This window comes from Lycorma delicatula, chromosome 2, assembly GCF_047948215.1.
Source record: "Lycorma delicatula isolate Av1 chromosome 2, ASM4794821v1, whole genome shotgun sequence".
NCBI lineage: Eukaryota > Metazoa > Arthropoda > Insecta > Hemiptera > Fulgoridae > Lycorma > Lycorma delicatula.
This window is the reverse complement of record NC_134456.1, coordinates 15,982,150-16,005,829: the sequence shown is the minus strand read 5'-3', so window position 1 is coordinate 16,005,829 and position 23,680 is coordinate 15,982,150. Positions and strand designations below refer to the sequence as shown.

At 28.9% G+C, this 23,680-nt stretch overlaps 2 protein-coding genes across 18 annotated transcripts in view; both read left to right on the top strand.

Annotated features, from left to right (window-relative positions):
- The window catches only part of LOC142320498 (endoplasmic reticulum aminopeptidase 1-like), a 35,056-nt gene extending 11,918 nt beyond the window's left edge, over nt 1-23,138 (top strand). Inside the window, exons 4-10 of one of the 17 annotated variants that reach the window (XR_012755409.1) lie at nt 7,466-7,633; nt 9,105-9,248; nt 12,333-12,417; nt 13,608-13,682; nt 15,006-15,312; nt 19,921-20,036; nt 23,120-23,137. Coding sequence is in view for 5 of the 17 variants with exons in the window: in XM_075358358.1 (XP_075214473.1) it covers nt 7,466-7,633; nt 9,105-9,248; nt 12,333-12,393 (373 nt within the window). In the remaining 12 variants the exon portion in view is untranslated. The other 16 variants (XR_012755417.1, XR_012755411.1, XR_012755414.1 and 13 more) reach the window with 16 other exon arrangements.
- LOC142319841 (aminopeptidase Q-like) lies at nt 15,251-23,293 on the top strand. Its single transcript, XM_075357513.1, has 3 exons — nt 15,251-15,312; nt 19,868-20,036; nt 23,120-23,293. Exons 1-3 carry the CDS (start codon nt 15,251-15,253, stop codon nt 23,291-23,293), a joined length of 405 nt encoding a protein of 134 aa, XP_075213628.1.
- Nucleotides 23,294-23,680: the final 387 nt, after the last annotated feature.

The following is a 23,680-nucleotide window of genomic DNA, read 5'->3' as shown; positions in this document are numbered from 1 at the left end:
CAACAAGCTAAATTTTTATACATACTATATTATAATCTAAAACTCCATTAATGAGATATTTGCCACCAAACTTGACCTCACATAAAAATATATAATCTGAAAATAAGTGCTTGAAATCAATATTTTTGTTAAGAATACAGTTTTTTTTAAATACATAACTTTTAATTAAAATGGATTTGAAAGGGATTGTATCCAATTACAATCGCTTTTCTTTTTTTTGGATAAATTCAATTTTATAACAGACAATTACTGTAAAATAAATAAAATAGTTCCTAATTGAGACTGAATCCTAGAACCTGCAGAATGAAAGGCAATAAGATTTTTTACCTATGAAGGTCAGGAGCTATGAAGATGACTAAATATTTGTAAAAAAAAAAATTATATAAAAATACATCATGTACATCGTACAAATCAAAAACTTGATACTGTAGTGTTTTTTTTTAAATTGATTGAAATTTAGTTTTGTAATTAATGCTTATTCAAGGGATCTGGTGACAAACTGTTACTAATGCTTGTTAGAAAATATAGTAATTGTGTATTAATTACATATTACACATCTTTAATGTGGAAATGCAATAATGATTGAAAGAAACTTTTAAGAAGGATAGGTGTTGTTCGTTATCCTATAGTTCTCAGCCAGGAGTACATTTCTACAAGATTTTGTACAACCAGGTTACTTTTGCTTATAACATTAGATTGGAAAATCACACAATGAATACAAGGATGTTCACAGTTATCTTGTTACTTAGTAATTCTATTTGTTTATTGTATTTAGTATGTTACTGTTTGGAGTTTTATATTCTATAAATAAATTTTAATTGTGTTTTATTTTTATTAAATAGTGGTATTTATAGAGTATGCAGATCATAGAAAAAAACATTAGTCTTATAAGCAACAATGTTGTCAGCCAGCAACAGATGTGAGATTGTAGTGGATGATCTAATATGGAGAATTAGTTGTGTTTTAAAAATAAAAATTTTATATGGTTGTAAGACACCCTTTCTGCTATCTTTCGTGCACCCATACAAGCAGATATGCAATAAACTCAATGCTTTTCTTCTTTATAATCTGTGATACCAAGGCAATTAGGAAACAAAGAGAGGATATTGAAAGAGTGAACTTTGGTGGTAATATCAACCATAAAATATATCATTGTAGAATAAAATAATGTTTCTAAGCTTTGCACACTACAGAAAAAATTATTTATTGTGTTATTAGAAAAAGTGATTTGCTATGTAATAAAAACAGTTCAACTGCTACTAAGGAATCGATCTCTCTAACTTTAGCACATGAATTAGCTCATCAGTGGTTTGGAAACCTTGTTACAATGAAATGGTGGTCAGATTTATGGTTAAATTAAGGATTTGCTACCTACATGGAAGCAGTAAAAATAGCGGTAAAATATAATAAAAGTTATGCAGCTTTAACAGTTTAATGATAAAACGTGTGTTTATAGCTGTAAGATAGGGCTCATTATGAAAAATTGTAATTCAAGAAATATATGACAATAAGTTACTGATATTTCAGTATTTGCTTTTTTATTTCTTTCAATAGAAGATGATTTTTTTTCAAGTTGCTTTCCAGATTTCATTCTCAGGAACCACTGATATATGTTACAAGTATAATTAGCAACTTAGAATATTAACTGATAAAAAAAATTGCATAAATTACAATATGTTCTCGGTTTAGTCCTAGTGCGTACTTAATTAGATATTTTGGTCATTTAAATAAATCTAAGTCTGAAACTTATCTTAAAGTTCAAGAAATACAATAGAAAAAGAATTATTCAGATTGGATTTGCTGTTCTTCAGTTTAAATGAGAAATGGTACAAACAAAATGACAGGTATTCTGATATTTATAATGTATACATATTAAAGTCATGAATTAATATACACAAACCAAATTAGTAATCCAACTTGTTCTTACCAGTCGTATCTGTCATCTCTGCTCCTCTTATGTGTGCTGGTCAAATTTCCAAAAGATTTTCCACATAAAAATTACTTCAAATTTTGTTTCTTTTAATTTTTTCCCCTTGAAATCTTTTATTAAATTGCATATCCACCAAGCAACTATTTTAGTTAAGGAAAAAATTTACGAAACTAGTAATGAATCCATATTCAAAATGAAAAACAATCCTTCAGGGTTGTTGAAAAACCTATTTTTGGTATGTTTTTGACATTGAATTATATTTTTGGTAGATACTTTTTTGAAACATTTCTAACATTACAGGTACAAAAAAATTAATTCTACTTGAAAATGAGTCTAGTTCCTGTTTAGAATTCCTTAAATATTGCATAAAACTTGCAGCCAATCACGGGTTGACTTTTTTTATACACAAAGTGTATCATGAAGTTCTCTCATGACTTTTATGACATATTCTATTTGTGAAAATAATGAAAAAATCTCATACAAACATTTGTTCTAAAATGCTTCATTTACGAGTTACAGTTAGTGACAGATTTCAGTTACCTGGTGAAATGAAATCGTACTGAAAATTTTAGAATGTTAATTAAGGAACAGAATTAGTGAATTCTTATGGTTTTTGACCTGAGAAATTAAATAAAATAGGTCTCAGAACAGTACTAGTTTTTGAGAAATTTGGGGTAAAAACTCCTGTTTTTTATGATTGATGTATAATAACTGTGTTAAAAAGGTAATAAAAAAATAAAACTCTTTAACAAAGCTTGTAGAGAATTTAATTCTGAACAAAATGGTGTAAGATAATTGGATTAAAACAAAGAAAAGTTAAAAAATATTAGCATTTTATTTAAAAACGGTACACTAGACCAAAGTGCATATGTACCAGTTTATAAAAATGTTCAGAAATGAGCCTGCCATTTTCAACACATTTCTTGGCATGCTTCTGTACTTCAATTGCTGCTCTTTTTAGTTCTTTAGGATTGTACATAAGTTGCTCAGGTGCATCCATAATGCGGATAGTTAATTCCTCATGAGAATGTACTTTTGTTTTATATACTACACTTTTTAATCCATCCTCAGATGCAAAAATCTTAAGATGTTAGATCAGGCAAGCTTCGTGGTCAGGAATGTTGAACAGAAAGATCTGTTTCTGAGGGAAATGATGATTTAAGAGAGTGGAAACAGCACAAGAGAAGTGGGGAGGCGCGCTATTCCACTGAAGTATACTTTGTGTTTCATTGCTAGAGTAACATCTTCATGCAGCTGGGACAACAATTCTTGAAGAATGTGCAAATAGACCTTACATTTAAGTGGCCAGGTAATATGAACAGTCCAAACAGCTGATTGTGAAGACCACACCATATATTGAGGCTAAATCGGTGTTGAAAACTGCCTTCCACCATTTCATGAGGACCTATTTCCTGAAGATTGTGAAAAGTCCCGCTTATAAGTTTTGGGATCTGGAATCCTACAATTCAGAAAATGTATTTCACATACTATTGCAACAACTCTAGCATTACCATTACTCACACCCAAAATGAATACCATCAGTTCATTCCTCTGTGGTAAATAACTAGCATTACTTCAATGGAAAACCGATCACCTTCAAACTAAATTCACAGGAAACCTTCACTAACAACAGCACAGTTCATAGTACCCAGTATACATGATGTACCTTACAGAATGATTTTATACACTAATACAGAATTGCACATGGATGATCAATTGTTATTGTACTGCCAACTTTGAAATAATAATTTTTCAAATAATTTATTGTATTTCTGTCATTAAAAAAAATTATTATCTAAGTAATTTTTATTTGTTTATTTTTCAGTTGTCTAATTTCCATGAATTAAATAACAATTAAGAACTTTATTCTGCAAGTTATATTACAAAAGGTCTTGTCATTCAAGTGTGATCCCAAATGAATAGAAAAATGGAAACAAATTGACTAACACAGACCCTTTTCTTAGATATGAAGTGCAAATATATAAAAGAAACCATGATATTTTTAAAATTTCAGTTTTATATTTTATAGATAAAGTTTACTACCAAAAATCACATATTGTTTGATAAAAAAAAAGTTTTTAAATCTTACGAACATATTGCCAATCTTTTATAAAATTGCAAAATTAGAATAATATTGAAACTATATTTTAAAATTCATGTGTGACAAACATTTAGTTTTCTCTTTTTAGGATGTGATTTACTTAATCATTCTAAACATTATACCCTATAAATAATACTCTACATTATGACATTTTCAGTTCAAACCTTATTCCTCATCCAGTTGTGGAGTATAATAATCTTTCATGGTTTAAAACTTGATTTAAAAAAATAATTTAGATCAGCGTAGAAATTCCTAAGTTTTAAGGAAACATCTTTTTTAATATACACATATTCTAATTTATTTATAGAGATCTTAATTTATTTATAGTGATGCAGGTAAATGCTTTGATTTATTTATATAGTTAACTTTGAGTTTCAAAATTATTTACTGTTTAAAATGTTGTTTATATTCCATTATTACTTCTTTATTTAGAGATATCTTAAGAAGTTAATCAGGCCAATTTTTGAAAAATATAATAATATTTTAAAAATACCAAAAAGATATGAAGAGCATAAATTAAAATTATTGATTACAAGCAAAGCATGTTATTTCAATATTAAGGCATGTTCACAACAAGCAGTTAAATTATTTAAAAAGTGGAGCATGGAGCCTAGACTAGAAGAAAGTAAAATGTTGGTAAATTTATAATCGTATGATATTATTATTGATAATAGACAATGAACCATTCCATCCCAAAATAAAAGTAGTTTTTATTCCCATATTACTAATATTCCAAAACTCGTTGACCCATACCCTCTCATTTTCTTCCAGTCGGTATTTTTATGGCATCAAGTATGCCTGCTATATCACCGCGTCTAAAACAACATTCATTGATTGAATGCGTATTTTTGGAATATGGAGGAAGGTGCCCCAGTTTGAATTACAAAATCTTCTACAAAAGTTATTAAATGGTGCTGTAATTTTTACCTATCAGGTTTTAGTAAAGGTTATGTTTCTGTTTTACATATTTCTTCAAAAACTATCTTTAGATCTCCTGTGATTTTTGGTTCCGACCATTTAAAAAAATCAGATGTTGGATTCCTATCCACTAGCTTTGTTCTTTTTTTGTTTTAATTAAATTTTTAATTTCTTCAGAGGTTGAAATCATCTTCTAAGTTTTCAACAATGTATAAAAATTCTGTCTCAATTTTTTCTGAACAATTATAAAATTGTAAATTATAAAATTATTAAGTATATAAAAATATTCTGTGAGAATTTCACAGTTTTCAGAGTTATTTAGGCTTATTTTACCATTTTCCTTAAAAACTGACACTAGGTACATGGTATACATTTAGTTTATACTAAAAACTAGATAGAAATCTCTATAATTGTTTTTAACAAAGTTTTCCTGCATTTCCATAAGCTGAGATTTTTTGAAAACTCTGCTTGTTCCTCTTATCCTTCCTTTTTCTTTTCTTTGTTGTCTGTACTATTCATGATGTATTTCTTTCCAGAAGATTTCCACTTTTTTAATTTTTTTTTATCTTTCTGCTAATGCAGCTAGACATCTCTCATTCCACCATACTTTCTTCTTGATCTTTGTTAAACAAAAAATCTTTTTAGCAGCACTGTTTATTTCTGTAGATAATCCTTGCCAACCACCTTTTTTGGATATTTTATTTCTTGAAACTTTTCCATTGCATTCTTTGTTACAGTAATTCTGTCTACGTTATAAAATTATTTAAATTATTTTTTTATTTGTAATTTTAGAAGGTAAAAATTTAATTTAGAAACGTAATGATCAGAATCAAACTCTCTAATTCTTCTTATTGTAACATTCATAATCTCTTTAATATTTCTTTTGGTGATAGTTACATGATTCAGCTGAAATTCTCCTAAGTTACGATTTGGAGATATCCATGTTTTACATTTCCTTGGTAGTTTTCTAAAGAATGTTGACATTGTATTAAACTGAAAAACTTATAAAAGTCAGTAAACCTTATACCATTTTTGCTGGTTTTATTACATCCTGGATATTCACCAACTATATTTCTAAAATATATATTATATAATTATATATTTCTGCCTATTTGTGCATTGAAATCACCCAAAGTATTTAACTTTGGAATCTTAGACATTTCTTCTTCTAAAAGATACCAGAATTCTTCTACTTACTGTGGATTTTTTCTATTGTATTCATTTATGGGAGCATAGCAATTGATGAGGATTTTAATTCAAGAAAAAATGTAGTTGAAGTACAAAGTTTTAGTTTAGTTCAAGTACAAAGATGTATTTTTGTTTTTACTTTTAATTTTAAGAAGAGACAGCCTTTTGGAACTGGATTTGAATTCTGGTACATTATCTTATATTTTCTTGTTTACATAAAAACCGGTACCTAATAATGGCATAATTTTCATAATTTTAATTGCAGGTTTACCATTAAAAATTCTATAATTTTTCATATCTGTTCCACATATCATATCTGTTCAATTGTCAACTAAAAATCTGGTTTCTTAGGTTTGAGATAAAATTTGGATCTCATTTTTGTCTAAATTCATTTTTTTATCTGAAGCTATAAATGCCAAAGAACTATTTCTTTTTAAATTTTAATGTTAAAGGATTCCAAGGATGCTCTGACTAATCCTGATTGCAGATGTTGGGACTCCCCAGACCCTAGATCCTGATGCATTGCATGAAGCAATGTTGGATTCCTTACTTGAGTTATCACGTGGGGTAGTTCTTTCTTTTAGCATACTTTGTTTTTCAATTGAAATTGTAAGTTGTGAGAGATAGCAATAGATTCCAAGTTAAGATCGGATAGATAGTCCAAAATTCTCCATGTTTGGTTCAGTTAGAAACTAGATCTAACCTACCCAGCGGCAACACGTGGAGGGAATCTGTCATTTGTTGCCCTCATCAGAATCTATGAATTGAGTCTGCACTAAATTTTTTTTTTAGAAATGTCCTGTTTCAGTTACTTTATTTTTTTTATTTATACATTTTAAATAAATAAATGCCGAGATGTCAATGTGAGTAAATGAGAGTGTAGATCCTACTATTTTAGTAGCAGTTGGCTCACTAATATCTATTTCAAATGGATATATAGCAGAAATAGTTAAGATTTCTATCTTGTAGATTGCTTTGTGTAGCTAAAAAAAGTTCATTTTACAAAGCTTTTTTAAAACAAGTTTTGCTATTTGAATTTTATCCCATACAAGCACAAGCACTGTTACAAATTGAGATAATGGGCTAATATGATAATGTACCAATTAAATATAATTTGATTTTGTTTTAGCTTTGTATGAAATACAGAGGATAATTAAAAATAAAATGCATTTTTAACAATTTAGAGACAATATTTTCCTTACAGATGTTTGCAGAAAACATTTCACTGGCAACGGTCATGGACAAATATTTGAAACTGTATTCTGAATACTAGTTCTAAATACCTTATCTAAGGATAACAGACTAATATTTTGTTATATTATTTTCAGGATTCATGAGGACTTAAAAACAATAGTCTACTGTGAGGGTATTAAACATGGGACCGAAAAAGAATGGAATTTTCTATTCTCAGTATACATTAAAACAAATTTTGCTAAGGAGAAGTTAATTATACTTTCAGCTCTAAGTTGCAGTCGAGAAGTATGGATTCTTAATAGGTATTTGTTCTTCATAACAGATCTTGTAATACGGTAATATTATTTTTTAAATTCATTATTAAGAAATGAGTACAAGAAAAATGAATTTCATAGCTTATGAAAAGGTACAGGCCTGAGATTCAAACCCAGTACTTTCTGAATAAATGGCAGATTTTCTTCACTGTGTATGTTTGCAGATATATATATATAGTCTGTAGTAATGTTAGGTTATGATGGTGTATACAGAAACGTTGGGCTTAATCACAAATATCAACTTATACTTAAACATCTGTCATGGTAAAAAAAAAACTTCAATTTTATTATATGTGCAGCTATAAATTTTCTTATATGTCCAAATAACTACAAACTGTAGAGCAAAATTTCTAAACAAATTTCATTATAAATTACAAAAAAGTTTGTTTATAACTTTTACAGGAAAAGTTTTATTCATATATTGTATGAAAAAGGTGACTAAAAAAACTTAGAACATATTAAGTTAGTTTGTGTTAATGCCTTCTATCTTATTCACCTACTTACTTACTTACTCCTTGGTGGTACAGCCTATGAAGAGGCCTTGGCCTCCATTTTGTCATAAAAGCCATTTTTATACAGGGTTGGATTATGCCCAACCCTCAATCTGAAGGACATGGGGTTTTCTGTCAGGGATTTTCTTCCCTTAACCTAGAGCATTCATTCTCAAAGTGGGTGATAATGCCCTCTTGTGAGAGCTGGAGGCCTCCAGGGAGGGTGGTAGAAGACCCACAGAAAATGTTGGGCATTCAGACAACATAGGAAGGTGATGGGTGATTAAAAAAAGCAAAAATGATGTTTTCCTGATTTTCAAACTAAAGTATAAAGTAAAATGTAAGTTTCAGTTCAGAAATTGGATATGCCACTGTTGCGACGTTGATGGGACGCCATTGGTCAACAGCGTTGCGGTAGATTTTATAGCGAGGGTGGACTCTATGTTTCATAGGTGATGAATGAAGACACCTTGTTAAAATACTCTAAAATACCTGGGTGTTATCCTTGATGAAAATTTTGGGTTCAAGGAACATCTACAGTATGTGACAAAAAAGGCTGCTGATACTTTTTATGAAATCGGTAGTCATTCATCTTTATTGGGGATTGAATTACGGTATCATGCGAATTTTAGTACAGTTTAATTTCACAGAGGGAGCAGAAAGCAGGGCGAAATGTTTCGCGAGCCAAAACTCGCTAACGAACCGTTTTCTGACCTATATGTGAACTTTTTTTCTTATACATATATTAACTTTTTTTGATTTTATGAACTTTATAAAATAACATGAACTTTTTTTTCTTAAGTTTGGCTATAGAATCATCTCCCGAGAGATTGCCGTGCAGTTTGGAATTACTCTGTACAAATAAAACCAACCTTCAATGTATGTACGCATGTTTGTTTTTAAGTTAATGACAGTAAAAATACATTTTCCCAGATAATAACTTAATCTGAGCTTTTTGTTAAAGGAAGGTATCTGTATATGTTACTTGATAAAAATTCTGGTATTCGCCAACAAGATAGTAATCATGTGTTTAAAAATATTGTTTATTCTTCAATTGGTTATTTTGTAGCAAAAGAGTTCTTTTATATCAACATTGAAGAAATTATATCAATGTAAGTGGTATTTATCAGTTCATTTCATAATATATTTTTAATAGGTGAAACTTAGAAAAATATTACTTTACAATGCTACCTTAATTAGGTACAGAGTCTGAGCACTTAAATGCTAAGGGTCATTTATGTTCCATATGATTTATATCCTTATTTTTAGTAATAAATATGTTATTTATTACTCAGTTTAACCATTAGCCTCCTTTTACTTCTATTATAATATTAACTAGTTTTATTTTAAATACAATTAGTAATACATTCTATATATATATATATATATAAATAATCATTATGAACATATAGAGTTATTCTGGAGGAAGAGAAATGATCTGGGAACTGATTCTAGAGCTTGAAATAAGGAAAAAAGATCTTACAAACATATGTTTGAATTTGATTCGATTTTTCATGCCATACACATGAAACCATCAAGTTTACCTCTCGTATAACGCCTTAAAAATATTGGCATGACCTCATTTCACTGGGGAAAACTTAAGTCCAGGCAAAATCTTTACTAACCATAATTTTATAACCCAAATGTTTTTGGAAATATGTTTGTTTGTAACCCACTGGGTTGGTCTAGTGGTTAACGCGTCTTCCCAAATCAGCTGATTTGGAAGTCGAGAGTTACAGCGTTCAAGTCCTAGTAAAACCAGATATTTTTACATGGATTTGAATACTAGATCGTGGATACCGGTGTTCTTTGGTGGTTGGGTTTCAATTAACCACACATCTCAGGAATGGTCGAACTGAGAATGTACAAGACTACACTTCATTTACACTCATACATATCATCCTCTGAAGTATTACCTAAACGGTAGTTACCGGAGGGTAAACAGGAAAAAGAAAGAAATATTTAAGAATATTTACTTATTATTTAAGAATATTTTCTTACATATTTAAGAAATATGTAAGAACATTTTTCCTTATTTCAAGCTCTAGAATCAGTTCTCAAATTATTTCCTTCTGAATCACACTGTATATCCATAAATAATGATGTGGTCATGTAGAAAAATTGAAAGGGAAAGATGCCTAGTAGGATCTATGAGATGAAAATGTCAGCAAGGAGGCTGAGAGGTAGATGACTGAAAGAAGCCGAAGAGCATAAGAGAAAAGAATGAAAGGAGGGTATGGATATTAAGGTAATGACAGGATAAGGACAAATTTAGAGGCTTATGTTTCAAGCAGACTTGTCCAGTAGTTGGAAATTGTATATGATGAAAGTAGTGGAACTCGCTTCTTTTTTAAAATGGCTTTAACTCACATTTTCTATCCTTCTGGATAAAATCTTAATAAACTGCAATGGAAGTGAAGGCCATAGGATATATTTTATAAATGTATGATTTATGTATTTTATGTTTAGCATAACAAATATATTTTTTAATTCTAAAATATATTTTCAAATTAAAAAAAAAAAATCAAAATTTGAAATTAGATACCTTTGAAAAACAACAGAAAAATTACACTATTTTTTTCCTGACAATATCTTAGCAGTAGTTCTTTCTTCCTACTCGCTAGAAAAAAATTCTAAACAGGAGTGTTTTTACAAAATTTACTGTAATTGAACAATTTTTATGAAACGAATTTTACTCAGCTAGAACTCATTAAAATATTCACTTCAGTAGTTTAAAGCATTCAGATTTCAAATATTTTATTTCTAAAATAAAATAGAAACTATCTTTATGGGTGTTGTGAAAATGATGAGCAATAATCTAATTATAGTTTATAATAAGTTAAATTTTATATTAAATGTTCAAACAATTGTAAAAAATTAGTTTTTTTTAAATTTTGAATACCTTATAGATGGAAAATTAAGAAAAAAAATTTTACTTTCTTTTGTTTGTAGTGTAGACTATGATGATGAAAATTTGAAAAAAATCTTAGGTGGTCATGAAAACACCATTTGCTTAATTGTATAGAATGACCCATATTTAATTTTATTATTGAAACATCCATTATTCATAGAACCTAATTTATCCTATTTCTAATGAACTCACTTTCCATTTCATACTATTTCTTTTTAACAAAGTATTAAATCTCACAGTATGAGATTAATATGTAACACTGTACATAATTATGAAGTAATTTCAGGTAAAAATATTTCTTTGAGGCATATACATTAATTGTATGTTTAAAAAATAACATGTATTCATTACAAGTATGAAAAACCAGTTTACATAGCTGTCATTTTTTATTATGCTGCTGGTACACTACAATGCAGGTTTCTCTTTAGAAGAAATATAATTGTAATTGGGAGCACTTTGTAAGGAATACTGTTTAAAATATATATCTTATTCTGTTATATTCAATGTAATTAAGAAAAAAATTATATTTAACAAGCTGTTCACCGTGATTTGAACTAAATTAATAGTGATTCTGAAGTAAAACTAAAACTATAATTAATTTTTTGCTACGTATGCGATGTACAACAGATCAATAACAGGTGGTAACTGTCACTTCTTAATGATATTTAATTCATTAGAGAACTTAATGTTGATTCAATTTATATGCAGTCTCTGTTTGCAAGAATGGAAGATTACAGCAGCTTTATAATTGGAACAAAATAACCAGCTATTGTAACATTATTGGAAGTTTCTAGTCATCCCTTCCCATTTTTGCTTATTGCATTTTCTTCACCACTGTTAACAGCTCTGTTCTCAAATTCCATGTCTTCATGCATATTGTAAAATTCTTACTATCCTCCCTTCGTCTTTTTTCTACTGCATTAAAATAAATTTAGAAAATCTATTTATTTATTTAACAGAAAATATAATTTAGTAGATTATAAAAATTTAATTAACTTAGGAAACTTAATTGTTTAATATGATAGATAGGGTTTCAGCCTCTGTGGCATGAGTGGTAGTGTTTCGGCCTTTCATCTGGAGGTCCCAGGTTTGAATCCCAGTCAGGCATGGCACTTTCACATGCTACAAAATTGCCATTTCATCCCATCCTCTGAAGCAATACCTAACAGTGGTCCTGGAGGTAAAAATAAAAGAAAAAAAAGGTGGATAGACTGTTATATATATATATATATATGAGTTAAGAAAATAGTTATATTTTTTTATATGGTTATTTATTTATGCACAGTTTTAAAAATGCTCCTGAAACTTTACTTGGAAATTTTGCCATTTCTTTGATTGACAGCTAGAAATCTGACAAGGCAGTGAATGAGGTAATCTTTTTTCATTTCATGAGTATTATAAAATAGTCAAAGGAATAATCTGTAATCTGTATTTATGTAAATTTATTATGTCACAAGAATTGACATGAAATATTCATTAAATAATCTCTAAAAATTATTTCTCATGAATAAGTTTAATTGATGGATATTTGTTATTTTTTAGGTATGCATCTTCTTTGATATATTATATGTATTATTCTGTGATAAATTAACATACAAAAAATGAAAGTACAAGTAATTAAAAGTTCAGTTAAAAAGAAATGAAATATAAAAGAAAAATTCTGTTAATCTAGTATAATAATCATTAATTTTGCAGTAGCAATCCATCTTGCAAGTATATTTACTAAAATTCATGTCCAAATTAGTTTTTAAACTATCTTAGTAAATATAAAATTGTAACTGAATTTATATAATCTAATTTTTAATTAATTATTATTAGATTAGACTAATAGATAAATTAATTTTTTAATTAGAATTTTTTGAATAAAACCATAGGTTTTTTATTGGTTTTTGGAATAAAAAGTGTATAAAGTTTTTATTACAAAAATTCTAAATCTAATTTAAAAATTTTTAATTACACTGAGTTTCTGTAAAAGAATCATAACAATCAACTGTTTAATAAGTTTCCATTCAGTGGATCTTGAAAGGTAATCTTTAAATACTGATACAGGGTTTTTTGAAGGGAATTATAAGTTTTTATGGTCATTACTGAATGTTACCACAGAGCATTTTAGTTGATATTTTACTAATTTGATAGCAAGGTGATGCCTGTGCAAGAAGTTCAGTTTGTTTAAGGCTTTAGAATTTAAGCCTAATTTAGATAACCTTAGAGTTGAGTTGCTCCAACATATCAGTTAATAACTCCATAATTTGAGAGACATAGATAGAAAACAGTAAATCCTGAAAAACTTTAGTTAGGAGCCTGAAGACATCAGTTACGTATTCTCAATTTGAGGTTTGTTATTTCCAAATTCTCGGTAAATGATATTATATGATGAAATTCTCTGTAAATTTAATTGAAGAGATTATGATTAGTCTCACAAGCAACTGGAAAACTGCATGATTGTACAAACATATTAAATTTTTAGATTTTATGCTAGACAAGGCAGAATGTAAATTAAATGAAAATCCCATCAAATGCTATTTTCACCTGAAGCAAATTTTTATTCCAATGATTACAGGGACAGGGATAACTGCTGAATTTGCTGGTCAAAATAACCAGATGAGAATTTATCCAAGATTCTTTGAAAATGCAGGTTTGATATTGACACAGTTATAATAAGATTACTTTTCTTTACATAAAAAAAACCATCAAGATTAACTATAAATGCTTCAGTTGTTTAGTTTTCTGGAATTAATGAAGAATATGATCCATGACATCTTATCTTGAATATCCTCAACAAAAATCATCTAATAATTTGATTGGAAAGGAGGACCTACAGTGCAACCCCGCTACAACATGACAAGTGTTCCTGATAACTGTGTTTTGCCAAGAATCTGGATAAGTTGTGATGCATTGGGTAGAGTGTTGTCATGATGAAATTTCCAACTGATAATTTTCCCAAAACTATGGTCCTTGTATTGAACAGCCTCGCTTAGCCCATGAAGAACAGTTATTTGGTATTCTCTATTGACAGTTTGTCCTTTAAGAGCATACTTGTGATCAACCAAGCTTTGATAATCAAAAAAGATTGTCAGCATGACTTTCATGCTGTCATGAAGATTGTAGTGACTGGAAATGTAGTTGTATAAAAATCAAATCATGAGACTCCAAAGTTAATTTTCTAAAATAATAATAGAATCTAAATCAAATAAGAAAGAAAATGAATCTGAAAAAATTTAATGTTGTATCTGTAGTTTATTTTACAGCCTGAGGTATGCTCTTTTTTGCCCAATTTTGTAGTAAAACTGCAGAATTTTCAACTCGACATTGTCTGCAGGATAGTGAAAATTTTTGTAATAGTATTGTGTGATTGAATAAATAGAAAAAAATATGTTAAATGAGATAACTTTGTATTAATGGAAAAACTATATTTCAATGTTGATAATGCAGAAAATGTTTTAAGTAAACAGAAATAGTTGATTGAAGAAGAAGAAGATCACTATCAAGATCAGTTGTATGATCAAGATGTGTCGAGATCAAATTTTAAACTGTTAAAAATAATAGATTTCCTCACAAAAAAGATATTTATTAAGTAATCTGGCTTATTTACATAAATGCTTTTATGCTCTTCAACATATATTTTAATCAAAAGATCTTCCAAAATAAAAAAGAATTAGGATTTATAAAATTAAAACCAGTTGTTTCATAAAGATCCAAAGTGCAAACACTGGCTGTCAGGAATGTGAATATTCTGTAGAGATGTGATGCAATGTAGAAATCTAATATTCTGCAATTAGATACAGAAGTGGTTGCTTTATTTATAAACTTTAAATTATATTATTAAAAAAACTATGTTTATATTTTAACTTTTGCACTGCTGATTTATGTTGTGTTTAGTTTTAATATAAATTGTATTATAATAATAAACAATAAAATTATATGGTAGTAAGATCTAGTATTGTCTGAATTTTTGCAGGAAAAATAAAAAAAGGTTGTGTGTGGAATAAATTTATGGACACATTCCTGTACATATTCTTAATTTCATAGTTTTTGATTTAGACTGTGTCTGTGGGAAGTTAAGGCAGGCATAATATCTCATTTTGTTTGTGGGCAAGAAAGGATAATCTAAAAAAATTTAAAACTGCTAAAGAGCTCAGCCCAGAAATATTTGGATATGTCGAAGATTACTTTGGTGTTAATTATCCACTTACAAAATATGACATGATTGCTCTTCCAAAATTGGATTTTGATTGTGTGGAAGGTCTTGGTATTTCTATTTTTAGGTAAGTTACATCCTTTTTAATCAGATTATAAATTATTAATATTACACCAATATTACCATAAACGTCTAAATATATTCTGAACATTAACATTTTTAACACTTTTTGATGAAATTAAATTAGAAAGCAGTGAATGTAAAATGATAAAATTTTACCTTTATTTTAAAGTTACCTTCAGCCGGTATTAAAATTATTTGAAATAGTTGTTTTTAATGTAAGCTAATATTTATTTTGTATTTCTCCTAATGCCTACATGATCTAATCAAGTAATTTTACATTTTTAAAGCCATTTTTTTTTTTTTTTTTTTTTAATTTAAGCTTTCTTTATATATATATATTTTTTTTTTTATTTCTTTTAATAAATAAATAGTCCTACACTATTTTATTTACTTTTAGCCATTACTAAGAAATTTTTTTTGTAGTTATTTGTCATGTAATAGTTTTATGTCATTCTCCAGCATTCTCTGAAGTAATTCCCAGACTGGTTCTGGAGGCTAAACAGAAAAAAGAAAGGCCCTTCTATTGCGTGATGATATTTTAACCTCAGCATTAATGGCTTCATCCTACATTCTCTGTTTATCTGTTTTAAAAATTTCAATATACATGTTTTTTTCTGCAGTTTTGTCTTATAACACTCTCTAAATCTTTCACTAAGTTAATTAAACATTGATTTCATACACCCCTTAACAATCTAGTTTGTTTAGCGTAATTAAACTATTTTTGGACGGCCATATTCAAACTATTATTTTGGCATCAGGATCTGGCATAAATTTCTTTCCTCATCTGTTCTTGCTCTTCGTATCGTATTTTATCACCCAACCCCATCTATTTTTCATATTCTCTTGTATGATTCATATTCATTTTACAGGCTTCTGTTGTTTTCTTTTCTGATTTTCCTATTGCCCATTATCCATTGATGCACTATACTACATGCAAATATTTTCAAAAATTTCTTTCACAGTTTTAGATCCATACAGTTTTGACAAAAACATACTTTGTTTTTGGATAAAGATTGTCCATTTGCTTGTGCCAGTCTTCTTCTGTTGTCTATCTAACTTCATTCATCCATTGTAATTTTACTAATGAACAACATTCTTTTACTTATGTCAGGTTACATTTCCCTTGTTAATATGTAATTCTTTATTGTTCACCATTTTACTTAATTTCATAATCTTTGTTTCTCTCTTTATATTCATTTTTTTTCCTAGCAGTGAATCTATGGCATTCATAATTTTGTTTCTGTCAAACTACAATGTCAGTATATCTTAATATTTTTATCCTTTCTTCTCGGATAGTTACTACATTTTCAAATATATATGCTTCTTCCTTAATTAAAAGCACCGGTGAGAGACACTATCCCTTATTCAACTTTGAATCGGAGCTTACCTTTTTTCATTTCCTACTTTTATCATTCTTACATGACTCTTGTCTTTAAGTATTGGCCTAAGCCTTTTTCCCTATTCTTCAGTCTAAATTTTATAACATTAATGGACATTTTATAACAAACCTAAATGGCATTTCTCTTCACTCTGCTTGAAAGATATATCCATATGTTTTGTTAAACATATGAAATGTTATGACATTTCATATGTGTAACAAAAAGTTCATTAATTTTGCAATGTTTATTTTGAGTTTAGATTTTATTAGTTAGTCGTGACATTTAATTCTCCATTTTTGTTTTATGTTGTCACTTGCAGAGTCTTTAGGCAGTTTGTACCCAAACATTTATTGTATTGTGTTGTGTGTTTTAAACCAAAAATCCACCTTACAATTCTTTTCTTCCATGTTATGAACATGTAACAATATATAGAAGAAATATATTGTTTATATCGTTAAAGTCTTACAAAAAAAAAAATTAATGGAAACTTTTTAAATGTTGTTTGATTTTAAAACCATCATTACTGTTTAATGATTAAATTTTCAAGATTTGTAATATAATTATATCCCATATTCTTTTTTTTATTTTTAAAAATTTATTTATAACTAGCATACCCGGTAATGATTTGCTATTGCTACATTTGAGTATATATATATATATAATGAACACAATTTAAAGTTTGATAAAATATTAACAAAATGAACATTACGGAACTTCAAAAATTTAACCTTTTCCTTTCCCCCTTCCCTTCTGCCTTTTCCATTTTCCCCCAATTTCCGTTGGTGTTTTCATACTTATATTTTTCCCTTTCCCCACTTTCCCCCTTCATCAGAGGGTATTTCCCTCTTCATCCCCTTTTCTTTTTTCCTTACTTCCCCTTTTCCCTTTCCCTTTTTCCTTTCCCTTTTTTTTCTCTTTACCCTTTCCGTTTCCTTTTCCCATTTTTCATTTTCACTGCTTTCCCCTTTCCTTTTCTTTTTGCCTTTTTAGATTTTCCCCTTTCTGTTTTTTCCCTCTTTCCCTTTTTCAATTTTTTCCCTTTCTCCCATTTTTCTCACGTGCAAATCGATCCAGTAGCTTTTTAGGATATACCGGACACACATACTGGAAACGTTGAAATGAAATTGTAAAATATTTAGTATAGCGTGAGTTGCTTTTACACCAAACAGATAGTGTTGTTTTTCAAAAAAGCATGTTTTACCTGTCACAAGTGTGCTATCTATATAATAGTAGGTATATAAAAATATGGGCCATATTCAAATGCAACATTGTGTCAAAATTTCAAAGTAATCAGTGAAGAATTTTCGAAGATTTAAGATTTTGAACAAACTAACATTTATATTTTTATTTATATAGATATGCTTCCAAACTTCATAATGTAATAAAGATTATATTAGATATTTTTATGATAAAGATTAAGCACTGCTATAAAGTCTAGAGATTATATATTCTTACTATAAAGACAGAGATAAAATATTCCTATCTAAAAAAAATTAAAGAAATGACAGCATTTATTTTGACTAGTTTATGACCTATAAAACCTTCCTAATTTTTATTTTTTTCATATTTAATTTGTTTTATATATTTTTACATCTTTTTGTAGATCATAATAAAAAAAACCTTTATTTGTGTTTGTAAAATATTTATTCAAGTGTTTTATAACATTAAAATATTTATATTCAACATATGCATAGTATACAAATATTCTTCAGCTGCTGTTTAGAGTTGAACAGGTTTGAACATGTTCATGAATTACTTACTATTCATTTAATTCGGTTATTAAATTCAAATATTGTTTCCAATTAAACTCAGATATTCAAAAATAAACTAAAACCTGTTGAAAAGTTTAATAAGAATTTTCCGATTAAACATTCTTATTACTATCATTATTTCTTTTCTCTCTATTATTAATTCATTTCTAACAAAATTATTATCTGTAACTTCTACTTATGCTACATAAGCTAATATAATTTATTTATCTCTTTTTTTTTATGATTTTATGGCATATTTTTTTCCAGTTGTTAAAAAGCTAGTTTTTCACCATTTTGGGGACTTGCACTTGATATACATAATTGATACTTATATATTTTATGCAGTTTAGTAAACCTTACGTTATGTGTTTGAACCAACTTGATAGCTTACACCGTTATTGCATAATGATTATTACAAAATTTTAATTTTAGCAGTTATTTTGAAATGATCCTGATGGCTGATTATAGCTATTCATATACCTTTATAATCCTCTAACGTTGCTCCATCTGAATCAAAATTCAAGACAAAAAGTGTTCACACATAAACAAACATATTGAATTCAATAACAAGCTATCCATTCGTTGATAACTGTTTATAATGTTTACGTTAAAGAACTTGTTTGCTGTAAACCATATGTGACGATAAAGAATTATTTACTTCAAACCAGGGTTATTGTGGCTGCATGTTCTTTGTCATCATGCGCTATGCAGAGAATGTGTTCCAAAGTAAATCAAAATGTTATTGTTAGCATTGGCTCATCATTTGAACCTCCTCAGAAAATAGTAAAAATGAGTTGTGAAATTAAATGATTTTATTAAAGATATTGTTTGGTATTCTGTTCAGTTATATGACTGGGTGGAGAATCCTATGATTACAAATATTAAAGTGGTTTGAGAGATAAAATATACAATATAGCATAAAGAAGATTATCGTGAGGAGATGAACAACCAAATATTTAGGAAACTTGAAAGAGAGCTGTATAATTGTCATGATTGAACCAAAGTTAACATTCTGTGCTTTTGGAGAAGGTTCCAAAGAGAAATACCAAAGAAAACTAAATTTCACCTTCCTTCAATATGATAAATATAATCAATACAAAAGGAACTATATTAGAAAATTTGTGTCAAGGTTAAGTAGTATTCGTTCATTTGATTATTGCCTTCATTTTTGTTCAGTTGAAATCAGTATGATGTGCAATACTAGAGTAATATAAAAATAAATAATTAAAAAACAAAAAAACAATTTGTTGGGATAACAAAAATGTCTTGTAGACCCATTATTAAATCATAAGAATTTTTACTCAGATTTGGAATATCTACCACATATCTTTAATAATAATTATATCAATATGTATAACATTACACTAGAATATGTGATAACATTACATTATACTGCCATTTACTTATTTGTTTCTTTTTTTTTTTATAGCGAGGAATTAATATTAAAAGAGAGTGATTTAGCAATTGATGTTTCTGTTATAGTAGCACGTGAGTTTATCAGTCAGTGGTTTGGAGGTTTAATTACTTTTAAATGGTGGTCAGATTTATGGGTTCATGAAGGGTTTTTAGGTTACTTTAGTAACATAGTTGCTGCTAATGTAAGTAAATTATATGTGTTAATTTTAAATTTAAGTAAATAAATTTTCAAAGATTTGTTTGATTATTTTCCTGTTAACTGGTAAATATAATTAAAAAAAAATTCTTAATACCATTTTTGTAACAATTTAATGTGAGGTCTGTTCAGAAAATAACCGAAAATTTTTAATTACACGCCAACGGAGATATTTAGTGATGTGTGATTGGCAGATTGTGTTCCCCATAACCTTCTCTGTAATGACATATTCTTGGATTGTTGATATCTCATTTAGTTTTCGTGTTATTGTTATTTGAGTGCAACATATTTAAGTATTAGTAGCGATTTTTGTAATATATAATTTTCAGGAGCAATGATCACAACATAAAAGTTTGTGTGAAACTGGAGAAAACTTTCACAGAAACATTTCAACTTTTGAAACAAGCTTACAGAGATGATGCTTTGGGTCATACACAATGTTATGAATGATTTTCATGATTTAAAAGTGGTTATCGGTCAGTTGAAGATGACCCTCGACCAGGAAGGCAGACCCTCGACCAGGAAGACTTCAACTGATAACACCCACGTTCAGAAAATCAATGATCTGATGCATGCAAAAAGAAAACTCACAATGAGACCAGGGTTGTGGCGAGACAACTTATGGTTCCTTCACCACGACAATGTGTCTGCACACTCAGCTTTGTCAATTCATCAGTTTTGTGTCAAAAATTAGATGACTGTCCTCCCTCAGTTTCCCTACTCACCAGACCTGGCTCCTTGCGATTTTTTCTTATTTCCAAAATTAAAATGTTATGAAAGGACACCATTTAGGGACTATCGATGACATTAAAGCAAATTCATCAGACCTTAAATGCCATTTCATTTGAAACTATCCAAGACTGCTTCACAAAGTGGAAACATCGCTGGGAAAAGTGTGTGAATAGGGAAGGGAAGTGGGAAGTGGGAAGTACTTTGAAGGAAACAAGGACCAAAATCTGTAAAATTAATAATAAAGATTAAAAAATTACGGTTCGGTTTTTCTGAACAGACCTTGTTCGTGTAAATGAAAAGAAATTAACTTATTATACCAAGCAACAGAAAAGTGCATCAGACAAGTCATATAACTGATCACGTGTGTGTGTTTTTGAACATATATGTATATAATATGTTATTATTTACATATAACAGGGTCTGTAAAAAATAATATGGGGTTTAAAGCTATTTAACATCTCTTCACTTTGATTTACTCCAAAATGAGTCTCAAATAAGTAACTCTTACAGTTTTTCCTGTAGGTGTTCAATGTGAGCACTTTTCATCAAGCAGCACATATCTAATTGATCAGAGAGTTTGTTCCTTACTTTAACCAGTTTGAAAAAATGGAAGCAACAGCTGTTTCATCAATCCTTTGCCTTAAATCAGGAAAAACTATGGAGAGAATAAACTGAAACTGTCTGATTTTCAAGTTGGCCGCTTGTGTTGAAAATAAAGCTATTTGACAAAAATTGTCATCATTATAAATTAATTTGATTATTTAAAACAGTCAGCACCACTTGAAACTTCTACGATAAACTAACTGTGTGCTATGATAAGATTTTTATTTTGTGAAGGTGTAAAACCAGCTGTAGTTCACTCGCCAATTTTATAAAAAGATATAGTAAAAAGTGTATTAGTCATGTAAATTTTAAAACTGGATTGGACAGCTTAAATCTGATAGAATAGGTGTCACCGATTTTCATCATTGTGGAAGACAGACATTGTGATTTTCAGACATTGTGGAAGGAAGTTTTGACTGACACTTCTCAAAATTGTGTTAATGATTTTATTTGTAAGGACAGACATACGAAAAAGTAGGAAATTCCTGAAATTTTTTATGTGAGTATTGGCACTGTCAATTCCAATAACCATGATAAGCTGAGTTGGTGTGAAATACGTTCATGGTGGGTGAAATGAATGTTTAATCCAGACAGATATATATTCCACTTTAAAGGATTGCTCCTCTTCATTTTTGGTGATAAAAAAGTGGGCTACTGAATTTAAACGTAGCTGTACTTCCAGTCAAGATTGTAAATGCTCAGGATGCCCAAAACCATGACAAAATCATCGCTAAAATCTACAATGCCACATTAAATGGTCGCTATGTGAAGGTGCTTGAGCTTACTAAAATCGCAAACTTAACAGTTTCTGCTGACTTTTCTTTGACATTTTATAACAGTAGATGAAACATGGATTCACCATTACATACCAAAGACCAAGCAGTGGTTGAGAGGAGATGAAAGTATGCCAAAGAAAGAGAAAATGGTTTCATCTGAGGAAACGTTATGGCTATGCCTTTTTTAAATTCTCATGGCGTGATGCCCATAGAGTATCTGGAAAAAGGCAGGACCATTCACTGAGGAGTATTACACTTCACTACCAAACTAAGGGTGCTATTCAGGGAAAATATCCATGTCTGTACAAAAAAAGTGCTCTTTCACCACAAAATTAAATTTAGAAATCTAATAAATTATAGATTTTCATTTATCACAGATGTGTGAGACTACAAACAAGTCTCAATTTGTTGTGAAAATCTCCATAATCTACGGTTTGAAGTGCTGGTGATTTGGTTCCTAACAATTACTTCTTCTCAGACCTGAAGAAGTGGCTTGTTGAACAAAGATTCATTTCAAATAAGGAAGTCAAAGCTGAGAAAGAGCTTATTTTGTAGAGTTGGACAAATTGAATCTTGAATTATACTAAGAGTAATAAAATGTTGGAAAGGCATCGCTCTAAATGTATTAAATTACTAACTGACTACATTGAAAATGGAAAAAATATTTCTGGAAAATCTTGTTTCTTTGTCAGGCTGAGAACTTTCCAAATAGCTCTTATAAAATTTTAGGCATTCTTTCAAGACACATAAATCATTATGAAAATGGCATTAGCTGTTAGTGTAACTCCAGAAGAACAAATGGTCTATAATATTAAGAATGAGTCATTACTAAATCCTTGTTATTAACATTGACTATAGCCTAAACTTTGTTTAAATCAATTTATTTGTGTATTCTTTGAATCATGTTATTTATCTGTGCATTTTTTGAAGGAAATTATATTTATTTCTTGTATTGCAGGTAACTAAAAGACCATATATCCAAAAATTAACATTTTTTGAACAGCTTTCTTCTGGAATGAAACATGATAACATCATTACAATGAATCCATTAGTAGAGCTAGTTGAGTCAGATAATATTACAGATATTTCTAAAGCAAACAGTTTGGTTGAATCATCATATAATAGAGTTTAGAAAAATCACCAGTTTAAATATATTTAATGGTAATCGTTATTTATTATGAATTTTTTTCTGAAGTTGTAATTTTATATTGCATTTTAAGCATTCTTCAATTTTAAGTTATAGGTAGCTGCATGTTTTTTTACTTCCTTGTACGAAGTGCAAGTAAGTATTGTAATCGCAAAAAATTTCAGTTTTCAGAATTCAACAGAAATATCCATTTTGACCATCCCTGAATTCATTTTCACTATTTCAGCATGACATCTGTATGTATGTACGAGTATCTCGCATAACTCAAAAATTATTAGCTGTAGGATGTTGAAATTTTGGATTTAGGACTGTTTTAACATCTAGTTGTGCACTTCCCCATTTGATTGCAATAGACTGGACCAAAAGTCTCCA